The sequence below is a fragment of the Gorilla gorilla genome, chromosome 11, assembly GCF_029281585.2.
Source record: "Gorilla gorilla gorilla isolate KB3781 chromosome 11, NHGRI_mGorGor1-v2.1_pri, whole genome shotgun sequence".
NCBI lineage: Eukaryota > Metazoa > Chordata > Mammalia > Primates > Hominidae > Gorilla > Gorilla gorilla.
Window position 1 is genome coordinate 140,932,848 of NC_073235.2, and position 24,559 is coordinate 140,957,406.

At 52.5% G+C, this 24,559-nt stretch overlaps 1 protein-coding gene across 3 annotated transcripts in view; it reads right to left on the reverse strand.

Moving 5' to 3' along the window:
* Positions 1-24,559, reverse strand: part of PER2 (period circadian regulator 2) — a 55,282-nt gene that overhangs the window by 6,042 nt on the left and 24,681 nt on the right. For all 3 annotated transcript variants that reach the window (XM_055379888.1, XM_031008664.3, XM_004033434.4), the window contains 17 exons: positions 23,149-23,270; positions 21,404-21,605; positions 18,843-18,894; positions 17,958-18,100; positions 15,411-15,489; positions 12,861-12,967; positions 12,100-12,253; positions 11,638-11,746; positions 10,738-10,863; positions 9,848-9,932; positions 8,374-8,521; positions 8,153-8,277; positions 6,798-6,962; positions 5,533-5,787; positions 2,785-3,575; positions 1,472-1,634; positions 424-616 (listed from right to left, as the gene is read on the reverse strand). In XM_055379888.1, the coding sequence (XP_055235863.1) occupies positions 424-616; positions 1,472-1,634; positions 2,785-3,575; positions 5,533-5,787; positions 6,798-6,962; positions 8,153-8,277; positions 8,374-8,521; positions 9,848-9,932; positions 10,738-10,863; positions 11,638-11,746; positions 12,100-12,253; positions 12,861-12,967; positions 15,411-15,489; positions 17,958-18,100; positions 18,843-18,894; positions 21,404-21,605; positions 23,149-23,270 (3,019 nt within the window). The remainder of the gene's footprint in view (positions 1-423; positions 617-1,471; positions 1,635-2,784; positions 3,576-5,532; positions 5,788-6,797; positions 6,963-8,152; positions 8,278-8,373; positions 8,522-9,847; positions 9,933-10,737; positions 10,864-11,637; positions 11,747-12,099; positions 12,254-12,860; positions 12,968-15,410; positions 15,490-17,957; positions 18,101-18,842; positions 18,895-21,403; positions 21,606-23,148; positions 23,271-24,559) is intronic.

A 24,559-nucleotide genomic window follows, 5' to 3' on the forward strand; every position in this document is an offset into this window, starting at 1 on the left:
GCTCCCTGGGCTGGTCACCTACCTTGACACTTGGTTCCTTCAAGTCTAAGTCAGACAGCCAGACACACCCCATTTACCTCACAGGGTTACTGGGCAACAAAGCAAGAGATGCTGGCACCAATGCTTTGTGAAAATTGAGCGTGGCACTGTGAAGGAGGCACCAGGAGCCTGTCTTCCTCGAAGGCTGTAGGGTGTGAATCCACATGGCCCCGGCTTATCCTGGCCACACTGCAGGGCCAGGGCCACCCTGTACTAGCCTGGCAGAATTGTCCAGAGGGAAGCCTGCTTCTCTGCTGCACTCAACTAAATCTAAGTCTTTCAGAGGGGCGTCCCGCCCCATCTGAATGACCTTGACCTTGTTGTTTCTGGGAACTCCTGAACCCCATCCCTCCCCAGGTGCCTAGGAAAACGCTGGGTGGTTACCGGGAAGGCAGCTGGTACGTCATCATGACGCTGCTGTCCGCATCTGCCATCAGCAGCCAGATGGGATCCTGCAGGACGCACTTAATGAAATGCTCACTTTCTTCCATACCAGTGTTCATTTTTGCTTTGTGATTATTCTCTGAGGAGTCAATGCTTCCAAAATATTTGCTGGTATGACTTGTGTCACTACTGCCTTTAAAAACAAAAAACGTGGTGCGTCAAAACATTGACATATGAAATTAAACCTTGCATAATGTGCTTCCTCAAAGTCAGAATGATTTGAGAGAGCCCATTGCCTTCTTAGGTATTGGGTATCTAGGCCGGTGCATGTTCCCCTTCTCTCCCACTTCTTGAATGCTCTGGGTAATTAGGAAACAGGATCTCTGCTAGTGCCATGCAGGCGATTCTTTCTTGTGAAGCCCTGAGCAGCTCAGGTGGAGCTGCGTGTTAGAAGCCTTGACCTTCTCTCCCAAGCTCTCACCATCTCCACTCATGTGGACCACAGGGCACTGCAGTTTCCCACAAGGGGAGGCAGCTGGCCTGGAGCGCTCCCTAGCCAGCCTCACCTGTGCAGCAGGCCTGCGAAGGGAGGCGAGGTGAAAGCTCACTCCAGAGAAGTAGGGGAGCTTCAATTTTGTGGAGAGTGTGTACATTTCTGGTGCCTGAGATTCCAGATCACATGTGAAAGATCCCAGCGGGTAGAGGCTTGCAGGTGCTCCATACCCTCAGTTCACACAAGTGGAACTAAAGCAGGAAGGCAAACCACTATCTGGGGAGTCAGAGGGCTGGTCCCACAAGGAGCCAGGGTGTGAGGCCTGTAGGCACTGAAATCAGAAGCAAACAGGGAGGATGTGGAATTCTGACTAGCTAGGGCCGGCCATGCTGAACAGGGAGAGTGTGTCTGTGTGGGTGTCTGCATGGGCTCTGACAGCTGCTTGGGGAGTGCCGGTGATCCCTGTTCTGAGCACAGAGGCCGGCCTGCGATTCTGGAGCAGTGCATCCTGCGGGAACCTCCCAAGTGCCTAACACCCCGCCAGGGCCAACATACCTGCCCCACTCGGGGAGGCGTCACAGCCCAGTGAGCCAGAGCCCAGAGACTCCGAAGCAGCAGAGCCCGAGGCTGAGCAGAGGTCCTCATTCAGCAGGAGGTTTAGGAGGCCGCTTGACGTGGAAAGGGCGTCACTGTTCTGTGTGTCTGAGGGTTCATCACGCTTTAGGGACAGGAAGCAGATACTGCTGTTCAGGGGCTCAGTCAGGACACAGCATATGCAGCGGGGTGGGGGTGGGGGGCATGAGTGGGGTGAGGGTGGAGGGGTGCTGTGGAGCGGCTGCAAGGTTCACGGCCAGGGATGGCCTAACGAGCAGACCACGCATCACCACCAGGCCTACGGTGCAAATTCCACTGATGCTCTATGGATGCCGTCTAGTTACATTTAATTTTCGGAGAGTCACATGGAAGACGGCAATACCTGGGCTCCAGGGGGGAAAGCCTCAGGCTGCTCCTTGGCCACAGCCCCCTCCTCACATGCAGCAGACAGGGATGGGGAAAACGCCTCTCACAGCACCCGGTGTGGGGGCTGCCTTGGGAGTGAGGGCGGGGCCTGGCCTGGGGAGCATCCCTGACCCTCCTCTCCTTGGAAACCCAGACTGCAGGCCCAGGACTCCAGAAGCAGGAGCCCGGAGGTGGCAGGAGGACTGGGAGAAGCTCCACAGATCTACATGCTTGCACTTCCTCACCCGGGAGCCCTAGGTCCTCTGGCCAAGGCAGGGAATCGCCTGAGGCCTATGGACTGCACTGCTGCTGGCGTTCCCACACACTTGAGCTTGTTCAGAAACACAAGTGTTTAACTGCAAATACAACTACCGTTTCATTAACTGGTTAAGAATCCCACACAGTGTCCCTACGCCTGCGGAGGATGGAAACTGAGGTCACGCTGGTTTTAGGGCTGTGTCCGCCTCCTTCTCCGCCTTCACCGGGGCCACCGGAGCCAGGCTCTGGCGCCACACCCTGAGGAGCCCTAGCTCTGGTATTTAACCTGACTGTGCTTTATCTTTGAAGCGTCATTTAAAAATTCGAAGCCCATAAATACTGTCAAGTCACATGCTGCTTTCTGGAGTCTGTATCACAATCTCTCCTCCTTCATTCAGATTCCACGACAATAAAAGGCTTCGAATAATCTACTCTGATAGGATTAAGTGGGAAGCATGAATTTCTGGCACACACATTCATGGCAAAACCTACAGGGTTTGGTGGAAACCTCAATCGTGTAACCCCCATGTCTGAACTGAGGATGTGTGGCCGGCCTGCCAGGTGTGCTGTTTGCTGCCTGCTTTGGGGAAAGAGCATCAGAAAATCCTTACGGTCAGAGGCGCCTTCGGCTGCTGGTCCCGAGAAGTGCCAGGTTTGCAGTCCGCCCCTACAGCTGCTGTCTCTGTGGCCCCTGTGGTCCCCATGGCTCCAGTGCCACCCTCAGGGGCTTCCTCCAGCTGCAGCAGGTTGAGCTGCAGGGGCGAGCTGCTGCGGGACTGAAAGAGCGGTGGGGAGGCCCTACCCATGGCCGATGGTGGGGTGGCCCGGGTGGCTGGACAAGCGCATGGCTGTCTGGGGATCGAGGTCCGGCTGGGGAACTCAGGCTGTGAGGCAGAGGCCACCTCGGATGTGAGTGTGGGGTGGCTCGGAAACTGAGGCTGGCTGGGGAAGAAGGCCTGGGGCAGGTTTGGGGTCCCCGAGGGGAAGGAATAACTGGGTAGCATGAATGCCATGACAGGCGCCAAAGGGGCAGGGAAAGGTGGGGGCTGGACTGCAAACTGGTGCTGGAGGTCCACGGGCACAGCGGGCACTGTGAAGCTGGCGTGGGGAGGTGCCGGGGGTGCTGCCACAGTCCCTGGCGCTGGAAACACGGGCAGTGAATAAGCTGCTGGCACTGGGGCGGGAAAGGGCACGGCTGGGCAGCTGGACTGGGACGTGTCTGAGGGTGACCAGGCTGTGGCGTTCAAGCCCACCAGCGGGGGCCGGGCGGACACGGGCCCCCCAGATCCGGTGCTCTCAGATGACTCTCGAGGTTTGACCCGCTTGGACTTCAATTTTCTGTTCTTTCCTGTTTTTTTCCAAGATGAATCTATTCCGGAAGTATTTCTTAGTCCTGGGGCAGCTAATGCAGAAAAACAAATACTCGGAGTTAAAATTTTAACTCCAAATTTGAAGACACCTCTTCGTTCAACAGTCCTGGGTTTCCAAATGCTGGCCCAGGGCCTGCCTGGTCCACCGAGCGGTTTTCCCTGATCCTCAGTGAAGTGAGAAAAATCAGGGCAAAACATCAGGTTTTTCCATAAAACTAGACTGAATCAACTTAAAGGACAAGCTCTTAATTGCAGGACACATTCCTTATTTTCTTCTGGTATTAAATGTCCTTTCTTTTATGAAATGCTAATATGATAAGTGGTAATACAAAGTTCTATTTGTTAAATAAATACACTAAAAAGCTGTCATGTCTCTGCTGTTCCCCAGTATTTGGGGGAAAATTGGTTAGTGAAATCTGAACGGGACAGCCACTGACCTCCTCTATTTTTCAAAGTATAAGCACTGTCACTGCTGTTCCTTAAAGAGGGATGTTCCCTCTTTCACCTGTCAAACAGCCTGGGCAAGATCAGAGGGGAGCACTGCCTTGCAACCAAATTCTTCCTCGGCAACAACAAGTGCTGTTGAGTAAGGCTTTCTTCAGGAAGACGGAGGGACTCAACTAGTAAAGGAGGGACTCTGGGTATGTCCCCATGGCCTCCCTGGGGAGTGGGAGGGGGATCCAGGGAACTTTGGTTTTCCTCTCACGTCACGCGGAGTGACTTGGGGCTCTTGCAGCAGGTGTCTGGGACATCTGTCAGCTGTGCCAAGGCAGTCCCATGCCTTTGGGATGTGCTGAAGGGAAATGGGCTCGTCCAAGGCAAACGCCTATGTAAATGGAGGTTTTGCAATTCAGCCTGTCTATCTGGTGTTCTTCTCACAAGAAATCTGTCCCCTGGTGGGAACAGTGGCTAAAGCACTGGGTTCCTGGGATATCATGTCTGGGTCTGGCAGGGCTGCCCTAGACAGCTCTGTAGTCTGTGCACTGCATAAGGCTACAGAGTTGTCTAGGGGGCAAGCAAGAGCGGGAACTCTGCACTAGGCTGGTCCCATGGGGTGCGTCTGCTCATGGCCATGGAGTACACCTTTTTCTAATTTCTACAGAGGTTCTCTATGGGCTGGCAGTAACTCTTGAATCTGGGGAAGAAGGAGAGAAAGGAAAGAGTGGAGAAGACATAATCCTCAAGGAAGCTGTGGGCTTAATTTCTTACACATTTCCCTTGGTGCGTCTGCCCAGAGATCCGGGGGAGCTGGGTCCTTGTGGTGAGTGGCTTCCTGGGCTCACTGGCTCTGATCCCTGTGCCAGTGTCCCAGGGGGAAGGGAAGAGGCAGCATCTCTAACAAGTGTCTGGGGGTATGGGAAGGAACTGGGGGATCAGGAGCCAGACTTCTGGGCCAGGAAAGGGGTGAAGAAGCTCATCTATTTTACTTCATCCCTTGACCTTCAACCCCCCAAGTGGCACCTGGCCTACAGAGCAGCTTCCCACACCATGACCATGGACTCTACCTGACTTTGGAGGCCAAAGCCCAGCCCTGAGGCTGGCCCAGTCAGGAGGGTGCATCTCCTGGGGAGAAGGGCACCAGAAATGGTACATCCCTCCTTCCTCATGTGCCCAGCACTACATGCCCACTATCTTGAGGTTGAATTCGCTGATTCTCTGGAGGTCCCGTCCAGGTGGGGCCCCTGCCCACATGGTTACTCAGGCAAGAAATGTGGACACGGCAGCACTGCCCTGCCATGGTTCTTCCCTCCTCGGGCACTAGCCTGGTGGGACTATTCCCCAGGGAATGCAAGCTGACAACCCGAGAGCACTCCCCCGGGTGGGAAGTTCTACAGAAACAGATGGCGTTGCCAGGGAAGTTCCAACAGCTGTCTTATATGTTAATGCTTCTGAAACTGGACACATTTCACATTTTGAAACCAGCACTGGACTCAGCACCAACAGGAATAAAGTTTTTTAAAATGCACTTTTAATTCGGGTATCACTTACTTCGTTCACTTGGCTGCCCCTTGGATCTTTCTTGCAAGTAGTAATGGCAGTGGGACTGGAAAATGCTGAGTTTTCTTATTTCTTTGAACTTCTGCAGGAAGCTCTGCTCCTCCTTCTGTGTGTGTGCAGCGAGTACCTCCTTGGTGAGGCCCAGCTTCTTGAAGGGCTCCTTCTCTTGGCTGAGACCACAGGCCAGGGCAGGGCCTGCCAGGCAGTCCAGGGATTCTGGCCCACTCGCAGCATCTTCCACCATCTCTGTAACACAAGAACCCAGGGCTCTGGTCCACACGTGCCCTGTTTATTATTTTAAGGCCACACTATATTCACGAACAAGACAAATCATTCACGTATAAAGTAACTTCATGATGCCTGTGGCATGAGGATGAGACTCACAGTGTTTTCATTTAGCTTTCTGAGAAAGTTCATGGCAAAAGGCAAGAAGCAGAGCAGGACAGCCCTGACAGCCAGGTGCTCAGGAACCTGGGGCTGAACAAACGGAAACGTGGGGAACCTTGGGCTTCAGCTCTGCTGCTGAAGATATCCCTGGGCTGTCCTTAGCTTTCAGAACACCAGAAACTTGGATCAACGTGCTGAGTCTTTCCGGGTTTGGGACCAGGCATGGTGATAGATGGGACCCTATGGGCCCATGGGGCAGACAGGACAAGGGACAGGCAGGGCCACTGACCATCCTGAAAGGGAGGGCTTGGGGACTGGATCTTGGACATACCCTTTTTCCTTATCATTTCCCTCTTCTTAGTAAAGAACAAATTCAGGATTCATTTTAATCATAATATTCTAAAGAACAAGAACACTCAGCCACCGATGCGCTCGTTGTAAATCTGTTTACCACCTGTACTGGCTCCTATCCACAAACAGGGAGGGCTAACGGTCGCACCTTCTGCTGGGCAGAGCTAAGAACACCAGGCCCACCCAGGGAAGAGGGAGGTGGGGCCTCGCTCCCAGTGCTCTCCGCACCAATTAAAGGGGATAAGATCTTGCACCACAATCAACCCTCCTGCGTTGATGCCAGAACAGACAACTGCCACTGGAGGGCACCACAGGGCAGCAGAGACCTGGACAGGTTGCTGCCTGGGCCCTGGCTGGCCGCACTCCACCCTGCATTTTACGTAACTGGATTTCCTGAAACGCCCCCTATCGGGCTATGGTGGAGTTCTTCTGCACTTAGAAAAATTTAAGATGGCAAACTTCTTGTTTTCATGTTTAAAAATCAAACTGCTCTCTGATCCAAGAGCCCATGGTCATACCTAACTCCGGCTGCGGCTTCTTGTCTCCCACATGGACGATGGTGCTGCTGTAGCTGCACTGGCTGGTGAGCGACGCCACACTCTCTGCCTTGCCCGGCAGTGCCAGCGAGGTCAGGTGCGTGCCTCCTCCCGTGCGGCTGTTCACCCTGGAGGGCGGCTCTGCCTCTTCATGAGAGGAACGGGGGAACAAACATTAGCGTGTCATTACAATGCACTGTGCAGATGAGAAACCCACACCCAAGTGCCCATATAGCTTCCACACCAGGGTGCACACAACCCATCCCATCCCATCCCACAGATGCTCTGGCCCAGGCATGGGGTGATTTGTCCCCAATGTTTATTCATAGGAGAATAGTGGAAAAGAGAAAGTTCTGAAATGGGAGCAGTTACACACTTAAATCCTGAGTCCTCTGCAGGGAGGCGCAGCAGCTTGGCAGCTGCAGGGCACGCTTGGTGAGGGGCTCTTGCCTGCAGCCAGGCAGCCCTTCTGCAGGCCTGTGGGGAGGGGCTTTCCGACAGTCAGGAGCCAACCATAATCCGGGATACCCTGTTTCTTTCTTTTTTCTTTTTTGAGATGGAGTCTCGCTCTGTCACCCAGGCTGGAGTGCAGTGATGCAATCTTGGCTCACTGCAACCTCCGCCTGCCAGGTTCAAGCGATTCTCCTGCCTCAGCCTCCCAAGTAGCTGGGATTATAGGCATGCACCATGATGCCTGGCTAATTTTTGTATTTTTAGTAGAGATGGGGTTTCACCATGTTGGCCAGGCTGGTCTCGAACTCCTGACCTCAAGTGATCCACCCACCTCAGCCTCCCAAAGTGCTGGGATTACAGGCGTGAGCCACCGCGCCCAGCCGGGGTACCATTTCTAATCCTGATGGTGAACATCAGCAACACTGACAGCGTTGTGTTAAGCAGCCTGGGATTTAATGTGATTTGTGGGGCATGTTAACATTCAGGCCAAGGGCCCCTCTGAGACACACTGGAAAGAGGGCCTGCCCTAGACTGACAACTTGAGACCAGTGTGGCTGCATGAGGGGGTCAGCAGACGGCCCCTCAGTGTGGCCGCATGAAGGGGACCAGGAGATGTCCCTGCAGTGCGGCTGCATGAGGGGGGTCAGGGGACGGCCCCAGGCCTCCAGTAGCCCCACTGGGTTCCTGTTCTCAAAGCCAAGGCTCTGACAGAACCATCTTTGCCTCTAGTTCCTAAGAAGGGTGCTGACTTTTGAACTACTTTCATCATTTGAAAAACAGCCTACACCCTTACACTGTGTCCACAGAAGCCATGGGGACGTCTGACTCTACTCCAGAGGATTTACATTATTTCACATGTACATGGCTCTAAACAGATTAGATACCTCCAGCGTGTGGCCCTGGGCTGACTGTGGCCTTCCGCTTATCACTGGACCTTAGCGCTGGGACGTTTGCTGGGAACTCGCATTTCCTCTTCAGGGTGGCAGCCTCATTGCAGCTCTCCAAGTACCTGTGTGAAAGGCATGAACCACTGGTGAGGCCACACAACATGAGACGAGGGAAGGTGTGTGAGATGGTGGAGACTCGGCTGGAAATGCCGGCATACCTGATGACGCTGTCCAAGCAGCTGATCTGCTGGTAGGAGCAGGTGGGCTGGTTCTTGCAGGCCAACTCCTCGGGGAAGCTGACCCCCAGGCTGTCCTTTTCCATGGCAGGGACAGCTTTCTTCTCAGCTGGGGGATTAGTTTGCATTTCTGAAGGAATGGCAAAATTGTTCTTTCATTCATTTTTCTCCCAAAGAAAACACTGTGTATTTAGAAAGCATTTTCGTTCTACCTGAAGACAGGGCTGGGGACTCAGAATCTGCTTCATGAGTATGGAAGCCTGGGGACAGCCTGGCATCTGGCAGCCCTGTGGGCACGAGCACCACAGTGCCGTCCACAGAGAGACCTGGGGGGGAGCTGCTGCCCAGCCTGGTGTCTGCTTCTCTCTGGGGTCTAGGCTGTCCCCAGGGGTCAGGGACTCAGCAGTGGGAGACAGCAGTTCTCACTTGAACTCTTAAACTTTCAGGGCCAATGAGAGCCCACGTACTTTATGCTCCTCCTGGGCCAGGCCAGTGTTTTCAAGGTGATCCCTGCTAGTAACAATTATGATGGCAACTGCCTGCTCACTGTGCTGCAGATTCAACTCTTGCCCCAACGACATTCATCACATGCCTGTCCCCTAGGGACCCTCAAGCAAAGAGCTGTGTCCAGCTCATTAGTGGGTCCCCAACACCCAGCACAGAGTCCAGCAGGCAGCATGTCCACCAACACATCCCCAAGGCCAAAAGTCCTAGCGGTGTCTGGCCAGAGTGTTCCCCACAGGAGGCTTCGGCCTGAGCACAGAGAATGAGCAAGGGCCCACCACGGGGAGGGGACTGGGATGCATGCATATGTGTGCACATGCGTCTGTGTGCATGCTGTGTGAGAAATACATGGGGGACAGAGGAGCAGCATGAATCTGAACCCGCGCATGACACTGTGAAGCTGCCTGGGAAGTGTGGCGCTGTGGTAGGAAAGGGCTGCTGCAGTGGGGGTGGGTCGGCAGCCCCTGGGTGGTACTCCCCACTTCAGACAGGTTTGGTTTGAGTGTATGTGGATGCTGGGCAAACCGTCGGCAGTTGTATGTGTGTGTGAGTGAAGGGTTTACAAGTGTAAACACACAGCCATACAGCTACTCTGTACAGCAAGAACAAGCGGCCCAGGCCGTGGCTCCCAGGCACACCCTGCTGGCAGGCCAGGGTGCAGGAAGGCACACTGGTCACGGCTCCCCAGGCCTGCACACCTAGCCACACCCCGCCAGGCCTGCAGGGCATCAGGTGCCCAGTGTGGACATCAGTGCCTGCAGTGGCTGAGTGCAGGACTGGGCTGCTCTCGCCTCTTGGAAGCTGCAGACTGTGCTGAACGCAGAAGGGGGTGTGACACGGCTACAAGGTAGACTCCCTGCCAGCCAGAGTCAGCATTTAACCCAGGTTGCCTCTTCTCATGTGGCCATACTCTAGTTTCAGTAAGGAAATGCTGAATATTTTTTTTTTTTACCTGTAACGGATTTTTTCTTTTGTTCTCCAGATTCATGAGAATAATGACTTCTATTTTTGGTCTTGTTACCATTTTTACAAATTTCCTTGAAGAAAAACAAAATGAACACGTTATTCATTCTAGGAGACCTCCTTCAGTCTGTCCAGCAAAGTGGAAACAGAGGATGGCTGAAATAATTTCAGCAACACAGAAGGAAACTGTGAATGAGAAATCTGACAGGTGTAGAGCTAGATAAAACCTATTTGATGATCCTAAAGAATAATAAAAAATAAAGCAAAACGGCACATTACATATATATATATATATATATATATATTTTTTTTTTTTTTTTTTTTTTAGACAGAGTCTTGCTCTGTCACCCAGGCTGGAGTGCAGTGGCGCGATCTTGTCTCTCTGCAACCTCTGCCTCCTGGGTTCAAGCCATTCTCCTGCCTCAGCCTCCCGAGTAGCTGGGATTACAGGGGACGCGCCACCATGCAAGGCAATTTTTGTATTTTTAGTAGAGATGGGGTTTCACCACCTTGCCCAGGCTGTTCTTGAACTCCTGACCTTAGGTGATCCGCCTGCCTCGGCCTTCCAAAGTGCTGGGATTACAGGTGTGAATCACCGCACCCAGCCCACATTTTCTTCTTTCTATCCTAGTTAAATCTTCACTTTTGCTTGTTTTGTCTGTTTTAAATAATTTTCAACCAACACTTAGCTATGGTTTCTAGCTCTTTCAACTCTTAAGAGATTAAAAAGTCCCAAGTGGACAAAGTTTAGAAAGGAAGCAGCAACAGCTGCAATCATGAAGCCCCTCCTAACTGCCAAAGGTTGTCTTGAGTGTGCTTTTTAACTCTGGAGGGACATCCACAAACTCATTTTCTCAGGGAGAATGGAAGGAGACGTACGGCTCTTCTCCGGCGTGAGTCCTCATGGCCGTTGCTGTCGCTGGAGGAGGTCTGGCTCATAAGGTGCTCGTGGGACCCGTTGCTGCCCAGACTCCCGTAGCCGCTGGAGCCGCTGTGGGGGACGGGCTGGGGAGACAGCAGACAGCGCTACAGGCACAGCCAGGGCTGCTGAGCTACGCATGTGGCCCCCTGCCAACACACCCTGTTTCACAGAGAGGATGGCGACCCGCCTAAGGCTACATGGCAGAGACCAGGGGAGCTGAGGTTTGAACCCCAGGGTCAGCTCCAGAGGTAGACTCCTGGCCTCCAGCCACGGTGCCTTGACCCAGACATGCAGTCACTGAGGAGACGGCACCAAAGGAATGTGTCCAACCTGCTCATCAACGCATGGCTGCAGCCAGCCACGCCTCTGTGGACGGGTTTAAAACAAACAAGATGCGATGACAGCTTCACTCCACAGTCTCCGGGAACTGAGAGGCAGGCGCCTACTCAGGTGTGGGGTTGACTACAGTGGGCCTGATTTTTTTAGGGACCTTGAGTACAATGTCCCTCCCCTAAGTCCCACTGCTCTGGATTAGAATGAGCCCCCGCACCACTGAGAGGTCACTCTGGAACTATGCAGCCTGTGTCAGAGCACGGGGTCTGCACACGTCCTTCAGCTACTCACTCAGGGCTGCAGTTCAGACAAGGTCGAATGCAAGGCTGGAGAGAGCCAAGGGTACTATGGACTGTCTCGGACTAGCACAGTCTATGCCCAAACTGTCCCCTGGGGGACGTTCAGAGAATGACAGATGAAGCTGTCTGAGTGGGTGTGCCAGGACCAGGGTTCAGAGCCTATGTCCTCTGCAGGGGGCTCTCAGGCTGCTACCTGGGAGGAGGGCATGCAGGCACCACACCCACCTGCAGCAGGAGCCGGTGGATCTGCTCTGTGAGCTCCTGAATGCTGGGGTGCAGGGCCTTCTCCTCTGTGCAGGGGTGGGCTGCAAACACGTCCTCATTCAAAGGGCCCCTGCGTGGTTTTAATTCATCTTGTTAGATGGGGCCCCACAGGAGGACCTCTCTGGCGTGACTGTATAGCCACTACATGCTGCATGCCTGGGTGGGCCCTCTGCCTCTCCCCTGCAGCCCCCCAGGCTGCTGCCTGTCCACTCCCTACTCTGCTTGAATGAGGTCCCTCCCACTTGGGGGCAGAGGACAGGTCATCCCTGCCTACCAGTCTGGGGCTCCAGATTGGTGGCAGGAAGCAAGGTTTCGGTCTTGGCCTCTCAGCCCCTCCCTATGCCATCTGTTGCTGGGAGGTGAGGACAGCCCGAGACCCCCGCCCGAGACCCCTGAGCCACCTCGGGCCCTTGGAGCACTCACACCCTGACTTTGTGCCTCCCAATGATGAAGGAGATTTTCCTGCTCCATGGGTTGATGAAGCTGGACCAGCTGGTGTCCAGCGTGATGTACTCTCCGTTCCGGGCGCGAAACCGAATGGGAGAATAGTCAAAAGGCTGCCCGCCTGACTGCAGGACTAGGAGAGCAAAAGCCAGCATTCAGGGGAAAAGGGGAGCAAACAGGATTTATAGTAGAGAGAGACAAGTCAAGATTCACTCAGGCCCGGGATCATTTGCAAACTGTAGGGGTATGAACACTTCTTCAAAGCCACTGCTTTCAACCTCCTGTTTTTGCTGTAGATTACCAGGAGGCTGTTTCCAGCAGGAGCTGTTTCATCCCATGTTTCACCTCTGCTAGTGTCACTTGCATCTATGAGGGCTGGGCTTGGTGAGGACATGCACTGTGCACTCCCCTGGCCTGGTGAGAACCTTCCTAGCCACAGATGAACTGGTCTCCCCTCCTCCCATGCGCCACTGAAGCCAACAGTAAACATGAGATGCTACGGACTCAGGCCACGGACTGAGAAACAACTGGCCACAAAGGAACTCACATGAGTTTACCCCTCTCTCTCGGCTCCACTGGGCACTGCAGTGCCAGGAGGGAGGCGTCGAGGTGGGCGTCTACCACCTGCTTGTCCTTAGCTGATCTGACCTGTCAGAGCTAGACTGGTCCCAAGAAGCAGCCCCAAGGACACACGAACTTCCACCAAACACTTCAGGATGTACCATGAAAAGGGGACCTACTCTTTTTGTGGATGGCCAGCATCAAGGGCCTGTCACTAGGGTGGAGCTGCACGAGCACTGGGGTTTCAATCAGGTCCTGAGGTAGGTAGCCCAGGAGAGGGACCGCCCTGGAAGGCAAGCAGACACACGCTAGGATTGGCATCCAAACAGCGGAGGAGATTGTCACTAAGAACCATCTTATTCCCTGGAAAGAGAAGATACACTCCAAACCCCACCCTCTCCCCCACCCCCGGAGATCAAAAGTTGGACTAACAGAACCAGCTAGACTTTTAATCAATAGCAAACGAAGGTTCACTGTCCAGGACGCTGAAGGAGGCTCCCTCTGCTGGGGCCTGAGTGCTTCAGCTCTGCGTTTCACCTCCCGAGAGATAAGTCATGATCATGCTTTTGTTTTCTTCCTTCCAGCATCTTTTTCTTTTTCAGTGTCATTTATTAGTTTGGCCACATGTGACCTGGCATGGATTTTTGCTTAACAAGTTTTGCCTGGGCCTCGGAAAACCCTTTGTATGTGCTTCTTTTCCAGCCTGGTCTCGTGTGACTTTGGCCTCAGCATCCAGTTGGTTTACTGTGGCTTCTTTGGAGTCTCGGTGGCTGGCTGGGCCTCTGCCCTTTGCGCTCATGCCTCCTCCCGGAGCTGTGGCTTTGCTCCATTGCAGGACGGAGCTGAACTTCAGCAGCACCTTCTGCTTCTGTTTGTGTCCAGCACCCTCTGCCGGTTCCACCGACCATTTCTTCTCCCGATCTGCCTCTTAACACTTGTTGCATCCAAACCAATGTTTCCTCAAACTCTGCTGCTTGTGTAGAAGGATTTTTCCCTGTGAATCTTTAGACCGTGGTGCAGAACTTTCTCAAGGGCCTGGCGTTATTCTTTGATTTCCTCCTTCTTGTCTGAGGCTCTCTCTTCAGGCCTCATGTTTTCCTTTGGACAGGATATACAGAATGTTCCTGGCATCCGTCCCATCAAGGCCTTGCTGAAGGAGGAAGAAGAGGAAGGAAGAGGAGTGGGGGAACAGGAAGGAAAAAGAGGGGGAGGAGGAAGAGGAGGGAGCAGAAAGGGGGTGGAGGGTGAAAAGAAGGAGGGGAGGAGAAGGGGGAGCCCTGGCTGGCCTTGGGCTTTGTGAGCCAGGCCACACACAAGGCTTCATCAAGGAGAGCTTGGCCCATCATGCCAGGTGAACCTGTCTGCCAACCTCCCTGCACAGGGCTGAGCTGGACACCAAGTTGGCATGGGAGTGGCTTAGAGACAGTTCTCAGATCTCTGAAGGAAGAAAAGTCTCCCGAGGCTGCTTTACATATACGGCCCCAGGCCCTGCCCTCCAAGATCCTGGTTCCACAGGGCAGGGTGGTGTCCAGAAGCCTGCATCTGCAAACTGGCTCTGCCCCAGGCAGCCCCGCAGACACACCTGAGCCACCTGGAGCTGGAAGTTGACGGATCCCTTTTTACCCATAGAGCCTCCCCAGGAAGCTGTGTGGCCCTGACTCCAAGAATGGGGGCCTGTGTCCCTGGGCCAAGAGTAGAGGAGGGAGAGGTCTTGATCCTCCAGCTTCTAGGTGACCTGGTTCATTTTAGGAACCCAGCACACTGCTGCTTCTTGGTCCACTTCCTGTGGTATCTTCGGAGGTCACTTTTCGGTGACTACTGCCAGTGGCCCACACATTTTTTTTCTTTCTTTTTATTTTTTTGAGACAGGGTCTTTTGCTGTGACCTAGGCTGGAGTGCAGTGGTGCAATCATAGCTCACTGTAGCCTTGAACTCCTAGGCTCAGTGATCCCCCTGCCTCAGCCTCTGAGTAGCTGGGACTACAGGTGCACAGCACCACACCCAGCTAATTTTTATTTTATTTTGCAGAGACAGGGTCTTGCTACGTTTTGAACTCCTGGTTTCAGACAGGCTGGTTTCAGACTCCTGGCCTCAAGTGATCCTCCTATCTCAGCTTCTCAGAGTGCTAGGATTATAAGTGTGAGCCACTGCACCTAGCTGGCCCAAGTGTTTTTGGAGTCTTCATGCATTTGTGGAGGAGCTGGGAGAAGATGCATGGTGGGGGCAGAAGCCACTCAGAACATGGGTGCTCCCAAATCTCACTGGGACTGTTCACACCTGCTACAGCACCCTGAGGGGGAGACCCAGAGAGAGGGACCCAAGTGGGACTCTGAGGCATGGAGAAAATCCTGTCCCCTGGAGAAGCCTCTAGCACACAGGCTGGAAGACAGACTTCTGCTGGATCCAGCCATGGCATCTCCGGCTTCCACCCTGACACTGGTCCCAGGCAACGGCGCCTTTGTCTGGACCATTATCTACTCCGAATGGGTTTATATGGGAGAATTAAGACAGGCTTAATTAGATCAACAGCTCTCCAGAAAGCCTCAATTACACCATGTGCATATCTTAGGAAGTTTTCAGTGTAATTCCATAATTATTTCATTGCCTGTATATAATTACATGTTTTTGTCCATTATCATGTAATTATAAAACCAAGATGCAGTCTTGGCTTTGGCTAAATAGCTTTTATATTAAAAACATGAAAAAGGGGGTGGGTCAAGACCACGTACCTTTCATCCACATCCTGGAACAAACAATTTGGTGTATGGGTGGTTGTAAAAATTCTCTTTTCAGGAGGAATTCTAGGGGCTGAAAGAATAGAATATTGCACACATTTGTGATCCTAAGAAATGCATATTTAATGTTATATTAAAACTACCAGAAAACACCCTGTAGATTCAGAGTAATGAGCAGCTAAAGAAAAAAAATTAAAACATGGACTCTGAACAACAGAGACTGCCACACTGAGAACCTTACGCTGGTTGTGGGATCGTTGGCCAGCCTTCTTAGCTTCTTTGCATGCTAGTTTTAGTCTAGTAAATCGAAACTGCCGTGTTAACAAAACCACACAGACCACGTAAAGACTACTCTTAGCAAAATAAAGCTGGAAGGCCATCTTTACGATTTTTTTTTTTTTTTTTTTTGAGACAGAGTCTTGCTTCGTTGCCCAGGCTGCAGTGCAGTGGCACGATCTCGGCTCATTGCAACCTCCGCCTCCCAGGTTCAAGCGATTCTCCTGCTTCAGCCTCTCCAGTAGTTGGGACTACAGGCGCGTGCCACCACGCCCAGCTAATTTTTTGTATTTTTAGTTGAGGTGGGGTTTCACCGTGTTAGCCAGGATGGTCTCGATCTCCTGACCTCGTGATCCGCCCACCTTGGCCACCCAAAGTGCTGGGATTACAGGCACGAGCCGCTGCGCCCGGCCCCATCTTTATGATGTTTAAGATGAAACTACAGTGATCTGACACATTATTTTTAGGAAAATGAGTTACATACTTGGATTCAAATTTCTTTTTTTTTTCTTTAATGAGACAGGGTCTCACTATGTTGCCCAGGATGGTCTCAAATGCCCAGGCTCAAGAGATCCTCCTACCTCAGACTCCCGAAGTGCCAGACCACAGGCATGAGCCACTGCACCTGGTCTGGATTCAGATTTCTTAGCACATGTCACTATACTGGAGAACTTCACAGTTTAGAAACTAGACAAAGGTGGACAAAGCTGATAGAGTAATTTGCATAAAGTGAGTCATATATCCAAAATTTTCCTCAATTCATGGACAAAACATTCAAAATTCCAACATTTTCATTCTTGAAGGAGACTGGTAATTTGGGGGGAATAACTTGTTGAACTCTAAGTACCCTCTCTAAACCTTACTATTTGGAAAAGAACATTCTGTAATACACGCAGGAACACAACAAACATTGTAGAGAAAGTCACATACTTAAAATATTTCTATCACTTTTAAGAGGCTGTCATTTGGCCGGGCGCGGTGGCTCGCGCCTGTAATCCCAGCACTTTGGGAGGCCGAGACAGGTGGATTGCCTGAGCTCAGGAGTTCGAGACCAGCCTGGGCAACACAGTGAAACCCCGTCTCTACTAAAATACAAAAAAAAAAGAAAAAAATTAGTTGGGTGTGGCAGCATCCACCTGTAGTCCCAGGTACTTGGGAGGCTGAGGCAGGAGAATTGTAGAATCCAGGAGGCGGAGGTTGCAGTGAGCCAAGATAGCACCACTGCACTCCAGCCTGGGCAAAAGAGCAAGACTCCATCTCTTAAAAAAAAAAAAAAAAAAAGCTGCCATTCACCACAGAGAAGGTGGTGAACACAGCACAGCAGACTCAGCTGGCTTCCCCGGGTTCAGCAGTTGCAGACTGCACCTGCCTTCAGAGAATCTGGAGATCATGTGACTCGCTCAGCAGCCATGGTGAGCACCTACAGTTCCTGGCCAGGGATTTCGGCCAATACAAGGACCAAGGTGCCACAAAGCAGGCTCTTAAGAGGGACCACAGGAAGGACCCATCAAGGTGGCACAATGCCTTGTATCCTCTGAGCTTCAAGAGAAGAGCCCAGATATTATTTTGGGGGTTGGGTAGCGAGAAGAGCTAATGGACCAAGAGGGTCAAGGTGAGGTGAGCTGGATTCTGTGAGTGAGGTGGCAGCAGGAGCAGAGACTGTGGTCCAGAATGCTGGGCATACAGAGGCACAGCAAGCCTTGTATGGAGGCTGACTCACCTGGAGAGTCATGTCAGTGCATGTCTGTCTGGGAGGAAGGGAAATTCCAGGAAAAGTTAGGATGGGCCAAGGTGGGGAGGGAGGGATGCCCAGCACTTCATTTCTTGGGGACTGAGGAACTGTTTGGGGTTCTGGAGCAGGCAGCGACATCAGTGCCCTTCACAGGGGCCCATGAGGCTGAGGCATGGGGCAGGGGATGAGGATGGGAAGGATGTGGGGCCCCAGACTTGTCAGGGCTATTCCCACTTTGTGGACAAAAGGCAGAGCAGCCAGGGAAAGGGGAGAAGGGGTCACAGCACTGGTGTGGATAGGGGTGAGAGATGCTGGCACCCAGATGCCATGATCTGCCATGGGCAGGGCCGGATGACAAGCAGGGTGTGCTGAGTCTCCAGAAAGATGGAGACCCTGCCCAAGGTGAGCTGGAGAGGCCAAGGCTGGGGAACTGCAGCTGGGAGTCCATTGTACAGATGTTATGTGTGAACCACAGGAGTAACTGAGGGGGAGCCAGAGACAACATCTGCCCTCGCCCTGGGCTTGGCTGTTACCTTCATAACCAGAGTGCACTCTCTCTGCCAGCAGAAGGCAGCAAAGCTGACTCTCAGCACCTTGTTGGTCCTGCACCTTGACCAGGTAGGGCGTCATGCGGAAGGGGTGGTAGCGGATTTCATTCTCGTGGCTTTTCCCGACACTGTGGAGAAGAGCCACGCTCAAAGTTGGGAACTGTGACACAGGAACAGTCCCCTGTTCTGTTCCCTCCTCACCTGGGCCCCATGCCATGCTGCAGGTGATGTGTACCTCTGCTCTGCCTGAGGAGCTGGGCCTGCCCCCTGCCCTCTTCGGTCCCTCCCTCAGTCCCATCATACTGAAGGACAAATCAGAGTTAACACCCCCACCAGTGGGGCAGCCTGGAGCAGCCTGCACTCTGGGTTGGTAAAGCAGACAGGAAAGGGGTGCTGCTCCCGCCAGGGGTCCTCGGCCCTGACTCCTGAGGGTAGCAGGGTCTGGCTCGGGGTCACTCCTGACAGTGCAGCTGGATGCTCAATCAGCCACCCTGGTGTGGACCAAGACCCTTGTCGGGAAAGCTACGGGTCTCTCCCCAGAAAAACGCACAGACAACCAAAAGACGCAGTGCTTTCAGAAACTCTGTCGACCCTGGGGTACAGGCCTTTGCAAGACACAGAGAGAAAGTGCAGGGTCCCCTGGCCACCATTTCCCATGAGGGGCAGGTTAAATGACTCCACTGCTGGCCGCATTCTTAGCGACCTGTACACATTTAAAATGTAACTGACTGTGTTTTCTGGTAGACTTCAGAAACAGGCGTGCTGAATCCCTGCAGGCAGGGATCACACCCCCCAGCCTCAAGCGGAGCAGTGCTGGGGTGAAATGTTTATACGGTTTTCTAATTTAAGAAAACTGGGAACCAGGCTTACCTGACACGGCAAAAGAAAGATTTCTCCTCCATGCATTCTTGAGTAAAAGAATCTAAAAGAGAGAGCCCAAAGTCATTCATCCAAACCAACAACTAAATACAGTGTTCCTCATTTCTCACAAACAAAAGAGGAGCAGCAGAATCAAGCAAGATTCAAGGTGAAAACTGAAAATTTATGGAAGCACAAAGTAAATCCTTTATGTGAGAAACCTTCTATTACATTTTTGACTAAAATTACATACACTTCATGAGTGTGGTGCATTACAAATTATGCAGCGCTAAAATTTTAGCACCAGGAGGCTCACATTTTCAAAACGGTACATGATGCTGCTGCAAACACACCAATTAATTAACCACCGAGCACGCTCACGGTGCACTGCTGCAAACACACCAACCTACAACTGAGCACACTCATGGTGCACTGCTGCAAACACACCAACCTACAACTGAACACGCTCACGGTGCACTGCTGCAAGCACACCAACTGACCTGCAACTGAACACACTAACAGTGCACTGCTGCAAACACACCAACTAACGTACAACTGAGCACACTCACGGTGCACTGCTGCAAACACACCAACTAACCTGCAACTGAACACTCACGGTGCACTGCCGCAAACACACCAACCTACAACTGAACACACTCATGGTGCACTGCTGCAAACACACCAACTAACCTGCAACTGAACATACGGTGCACTGCTGCAAACACACCAACTAACCTACAACTGAGCACACTCACAGTGCACTGCTGCAAACACACCAACCTACAACTGAACACACTCACGGTGCACTGCTGCAAACACACCAACTAACGTACAACTGAGCACACTCACGGTGCACTGCTGCAAACACACCAACCTGCAACTGAACACACTCACGGTGCACTGCTGCAAACACACCAACCTACAACTGAACACACTCACGGTGCACTGCTGCAAACACACCAACCTACAACTGAACACACTCATGGTGCACTTCTGCAAACACACCAACTGACAACTGAGCACACTCACGGATGTCCAGAACATTGATAAAGAAAGCTGTGGAGGCCACAGCAGCTACATCTTGGAAGCTAAGCCTCCATGCTGATTTTTGATTAACCCCACTTCTGGGAAGGCCTCGGAGATTTCATCTACCTACTGTCCCTGAGTAAGAGCAGGTACTTAAGGTAAATCCTGCCCTCAGGGCAAATTCCTACTGGTTCCCTCTGAAGCCCGTGTGCCAGTCCCACAGAAGCCCTGGGTCTGGGGGAATGGCAAGACTGGGATCCAGTCTTGTCTCATCGCCACCCACAACATGCACGGCCTCTGTTCTTAAGTCCCTGTTAAATATTTCTTTCTAAGAAACCGAATTTGTCAGCCTCTTTCTTTGGCCTCTCAGCTGCCTCAGACTTTGGGGTAGGTGTGCAGAGGCCTGGCCACAGTGAAACAGAAGCCCCAAATATTTCATGCTACATATTTTTGGGATAGTCAGTTCTAACAGAAACAACCTGGCATTCAAGGCTTACATTAGTATTTTGGTAAAATAGTAACTTCCTTTAAAATGTGAAATGTCTAGTGAAAATATGAAATCAATTGGGCAACCTCATCAGAAATGAAGGAAGAGGTGTTTCCCTAATAGTTGAAAGGGATTTAAAAAACAGAAATCTCTGCTTTCGTGGGAATCTAAACTAAAAAAAAAAAAAAATCTTAGATCTAGGTCTTTCATACATTTCATCTACTCAAAAGAAATTAGGAAAGAAGCAATGACCAGTTACGGAAAATGATATAAAATCAGCAGCTTGGAAAGGCCCCTGAGAATTCACCTGGTCCTTGACTTAGCTGGGCAGGGAGGAGAGCTGGGGCACAGGAGGCCCTGAGGAGAGTGGGGGTCAGAGGCACCGGCAGAGGCCCAGAGGCAGGCACACCCCCAGCTGGCTCCAGGGACTGGACCAGACCCGGCTGGGAGGGCCTGGCTGGGGAGCGGAGCCTGGAAATGAGGCAGGGTAGACGGTGGCTACAGGGGCAGGCCCGGCAGCCAAGAAGGCTGCCATCCACAGTGCAGCACACTTGGCCTGCGGTGCCTCGGGGGCCAGCGGCATCTGTCCAGGGATCTCACAGTCTGTATACCCAAAGCCAGCCCTGGTCAAGGCAAAGAACCCTCAGGAAGTCACTCTGGGATATGACCCACTCACTGGTTGTAGCTGCTACGGTGGCAGGGGGACGCCTGTGTGCAGGGAGCAGGGTGCCTTGCTCATGCTCCCCACTGCCCCCACGACCCGGCCTCCCACGACTGCAATCGCAGCAAGATTCCAGCTTTTCCAAACAACTTCATTTCTAAAATGCCTAACGGTTTTCTCTCTCTGAAATGTATGGAAAGACTATTTTTTTCTCTAAATTTATTCTGAAGGGACGAACAACTGCTTATCCTTTACCTTTGCCAGAGCAGGCAGCTGGCGGCCCCCACAGGTGGGCTCTGAAAGGTGAGGCAGGGTGCCTGCACCACATCTGGGTTGGGCCCAGCTCCTGGCCCCTTTCCCGACCCCAGAGGGAACAAGGCACTACCTCAATAACCTCACCTGCTCCACTGCACATGCTCCACAAGGGAAGCTTGTACGGGGAGGTGAAACTGTGGAACACGCCCACATCGTGAGGCGCCAGGAACTCCACAAACTTGGCATCGCTGAAGGCATCTCTTTTACAGTGAAATATGGATGCAACCTGGTCAGAGATGTACAGGATCTTCCCAGACACCAGGGACACGGCCACCGCAAACATATCCTGAAAAGGAAGAGTAGGGCTCTGGTGACAAGGTCAGATGGGGTCGGACGCCACATCCGACTCAGGCAGGCAGGCTGGAGGGAGCCGCCCACCAGGAGCATCGGAGGTGGGGGGCTCTCTGACCCCCTTGCTTAGCCCTCACCAAAAAATCCTATCTTGCCTGTTGACAGAGCAGGAGCATCGCCATCTTGGACAAGCCCCTCATTCTAAAGTTCACCTTAATAAAAAACAGCCTACATCCAAAGGGCATCAGCCTAATGGCTAAGGTCAACATGACCATAAACCACAAATAACATCTCCAACCAGAAACATTCCAAACTCCTCCCCGACCAGAGACATACTAGCCCCGAGATGACCCCAATCCGGGCCGGAAAGATGCCTGCCCCAAGATAACCTCCCCTCCTCCCAGAGAGATTCCAGCCCCGCCATAAACTTCTCCACACGCAGAAACATTCCAAGCTTGTGATAAGCCCCCTCACCCTAAAACCAACATATACTCTCAGCCTGTAAGAGAAAGCGCTCCTGACCAAAATCGGCCAGGAGTACCTCTCAGGTTTTAACTAAAGAAAACCTGTCTTTGACTGCCAAGCTGCATTTCATGTTTCTTTCCTCTTTAACTCTTACACCTGTTACAGATACTGGGAGGTCCAGCATGATATTATTTGGAACAACACATCAGGGTTCTATGGCTGGAAGAAACCCCAGCTGTCTCCACCCCCTGGGAGGCGCCACTCACCCCGCTGTCTTGGACATGGCACCTGGTGTCCAGGCTGGGTGACTGGGAGGTGGGGGACACTCTGCTCACTTGGCCTGCCCTAACAACCTCCACCAGCCTTGCTGTCTCCCAGGGTTCTAGGGGCTTCCTGGGGAGGAGAGGCCTCTGGTTGGGCCCCTCCAGCCCACCATGGGCGCTCTACCTGCTGGCTGGCCCTCTGGGCTCAGGGTTGGGGGCTGCCTGGGGGTTACGCTGGAGGAAGAAGATGGGAAGGATTAGGGAGCCCTGTTATGAGGCCAGCTTCATGATGGTCCCAGCACATGTGGGATCCCCACTAGCCCTCACATCTGTTCTCACCGGCTGAGAACTCAGGGTGGTAGAGTAGGTGTGTGTGTATGTGGCCCATGTGCCCTCCAAGGGGCCCACCTTTGGGTGTGCTTAAAAATGCACGGGCTTTGGAGTCTCAAATCCCAGCTCCCCCTCATGACCGCAAAGCCCTGGACAAGTGAACTGACTGTCACCAAGTGTGTCTCCTCACCTCGAGGACATGAAAACCCAGAGCCCCCCAGTTCAGTCACACTGGGTTTGCCCTTGCACCTATGAGCTACAGGACAAAGTTGATCAGGGACGAGGAAGACAGTCTCACAGAAGGCAGAAGTCCAGAACATGAATGCCACTTCCAGAATCACTGACTTCACATTCTTCCTTTTAAAGGTAGGAACTTATCTGCTGAAACCCCAAACGCTCCTGCCTTACAGCCACCGGCCGCAGTGCTGAGCTAGCTCGCCTGCAGGAGGAACTCCTGCCATTTTGCGGAAAGAGGCTTACGGCATTCTTCACAATGTGCTCAGAGGTAACGCTCTCCATCTCCTCCACGGTGTAGGAGGGCACATCTGCTCCACAGGGGTGACCCTCGCTGGACATCAGCAGCTGGTAATACTCTTCATTGGCTGCAGGAGAGACAGTGTTCACACTCAGTGGGCAGAACCCAGCGCTTGGCCGGAGACAGTCATTAGCTCTTACGAACTGAGGGCTCTACTTTTCTCAAATGAAAAGGCAGGATATAAATCTCGTCTTCCTGGGACACAGAACATACGGAAACGTGAAGGCAAAACAAACTCACAGGCAGAAATCGGGATATTTTTCCCTGAAACATCAGAAGGCCTTTGATTATAAAATTTTTTAAAAGTGGCAACTACATTATTTAAGGTAATACGGTCGCAGAGTTCCAGCTGCCTCTCACGTTCTCCAGAAGGTGCTTTTTTTTTTTTTTTTGAGATGGAGTTTTGCTTTTGTTACCCAGGCTAAAGTGCAATGGCGCAATCTCGGCTCACTGCAACTTCCGCCTCCCAGGTTCAAGCAATTCTCTTGCCTCAGCCTTCCAAGTAGCTGGGATTACAGGAACCCGCCACCACACCCAGCTAATTATTCTTTTTTGTTTTGTTTAGAGATGGAGGCTTGCTCTGTCACCAGGCTGGAGAGCAGTGGCACGATCTCAGCTCACGGCAACCTCCACCTCCCAGGGGTTCAAGCAATTCTCCTGCCTCAGCCTTCTGAGTAGCTGGGACTACAGGCGCGTGCCACCACGCCCAGCTAATTTTTGTATTTTTAGTAGAGATGGGGTTTCACCATGTTGGCCAGGATGGTCTCGATCTCTTGACCTCATGATCTGCCCGCCTCGGCCTCCCAAAGTGCTGGGATTACAGGCGTGAGCCACCGCGCCTGGCCCCTAGAAAGTCTTTAATCATGATGGTATATCCACTTTTCCACACACGACCACATGGCAACCCCTGCACATCTGACTCCCTGGGTGATGCCATCAGACACCCCCATCCAGGCAGAATTGACTGCTTAAAAAAATAACAGGCACAAGAAACATTTGAAAGAAAGTTTTCAAAATAGAATCTGAAGAGGAGGGCCACACCATCTGAGTTCCCACGTCATCCTGGGTGTATCCGGCGGGCTCTGGGGTGACAAGCCTGTCTCTGGGTGTCGGTGCTCATGGCCACAGCGGCCCTCACTCCAGGCGGGAGCAAAGGGGCCAGCTCGAGGCTGCCACTTGCCCTCAGGGCTCAACAGGCCCCGGACACATGAAACCTGGGGCTGCGTTACGAGTCTGACCCAGGATTCTGCCACGCGTGTGCTTCCTGCAATGTGGTGAGGAGACCTTTGGACCCACAGCTGGGTCTCATGTGCTTTCAGTTTTGCCACCTTCAGTAATTTCAGAAACAGGCACATT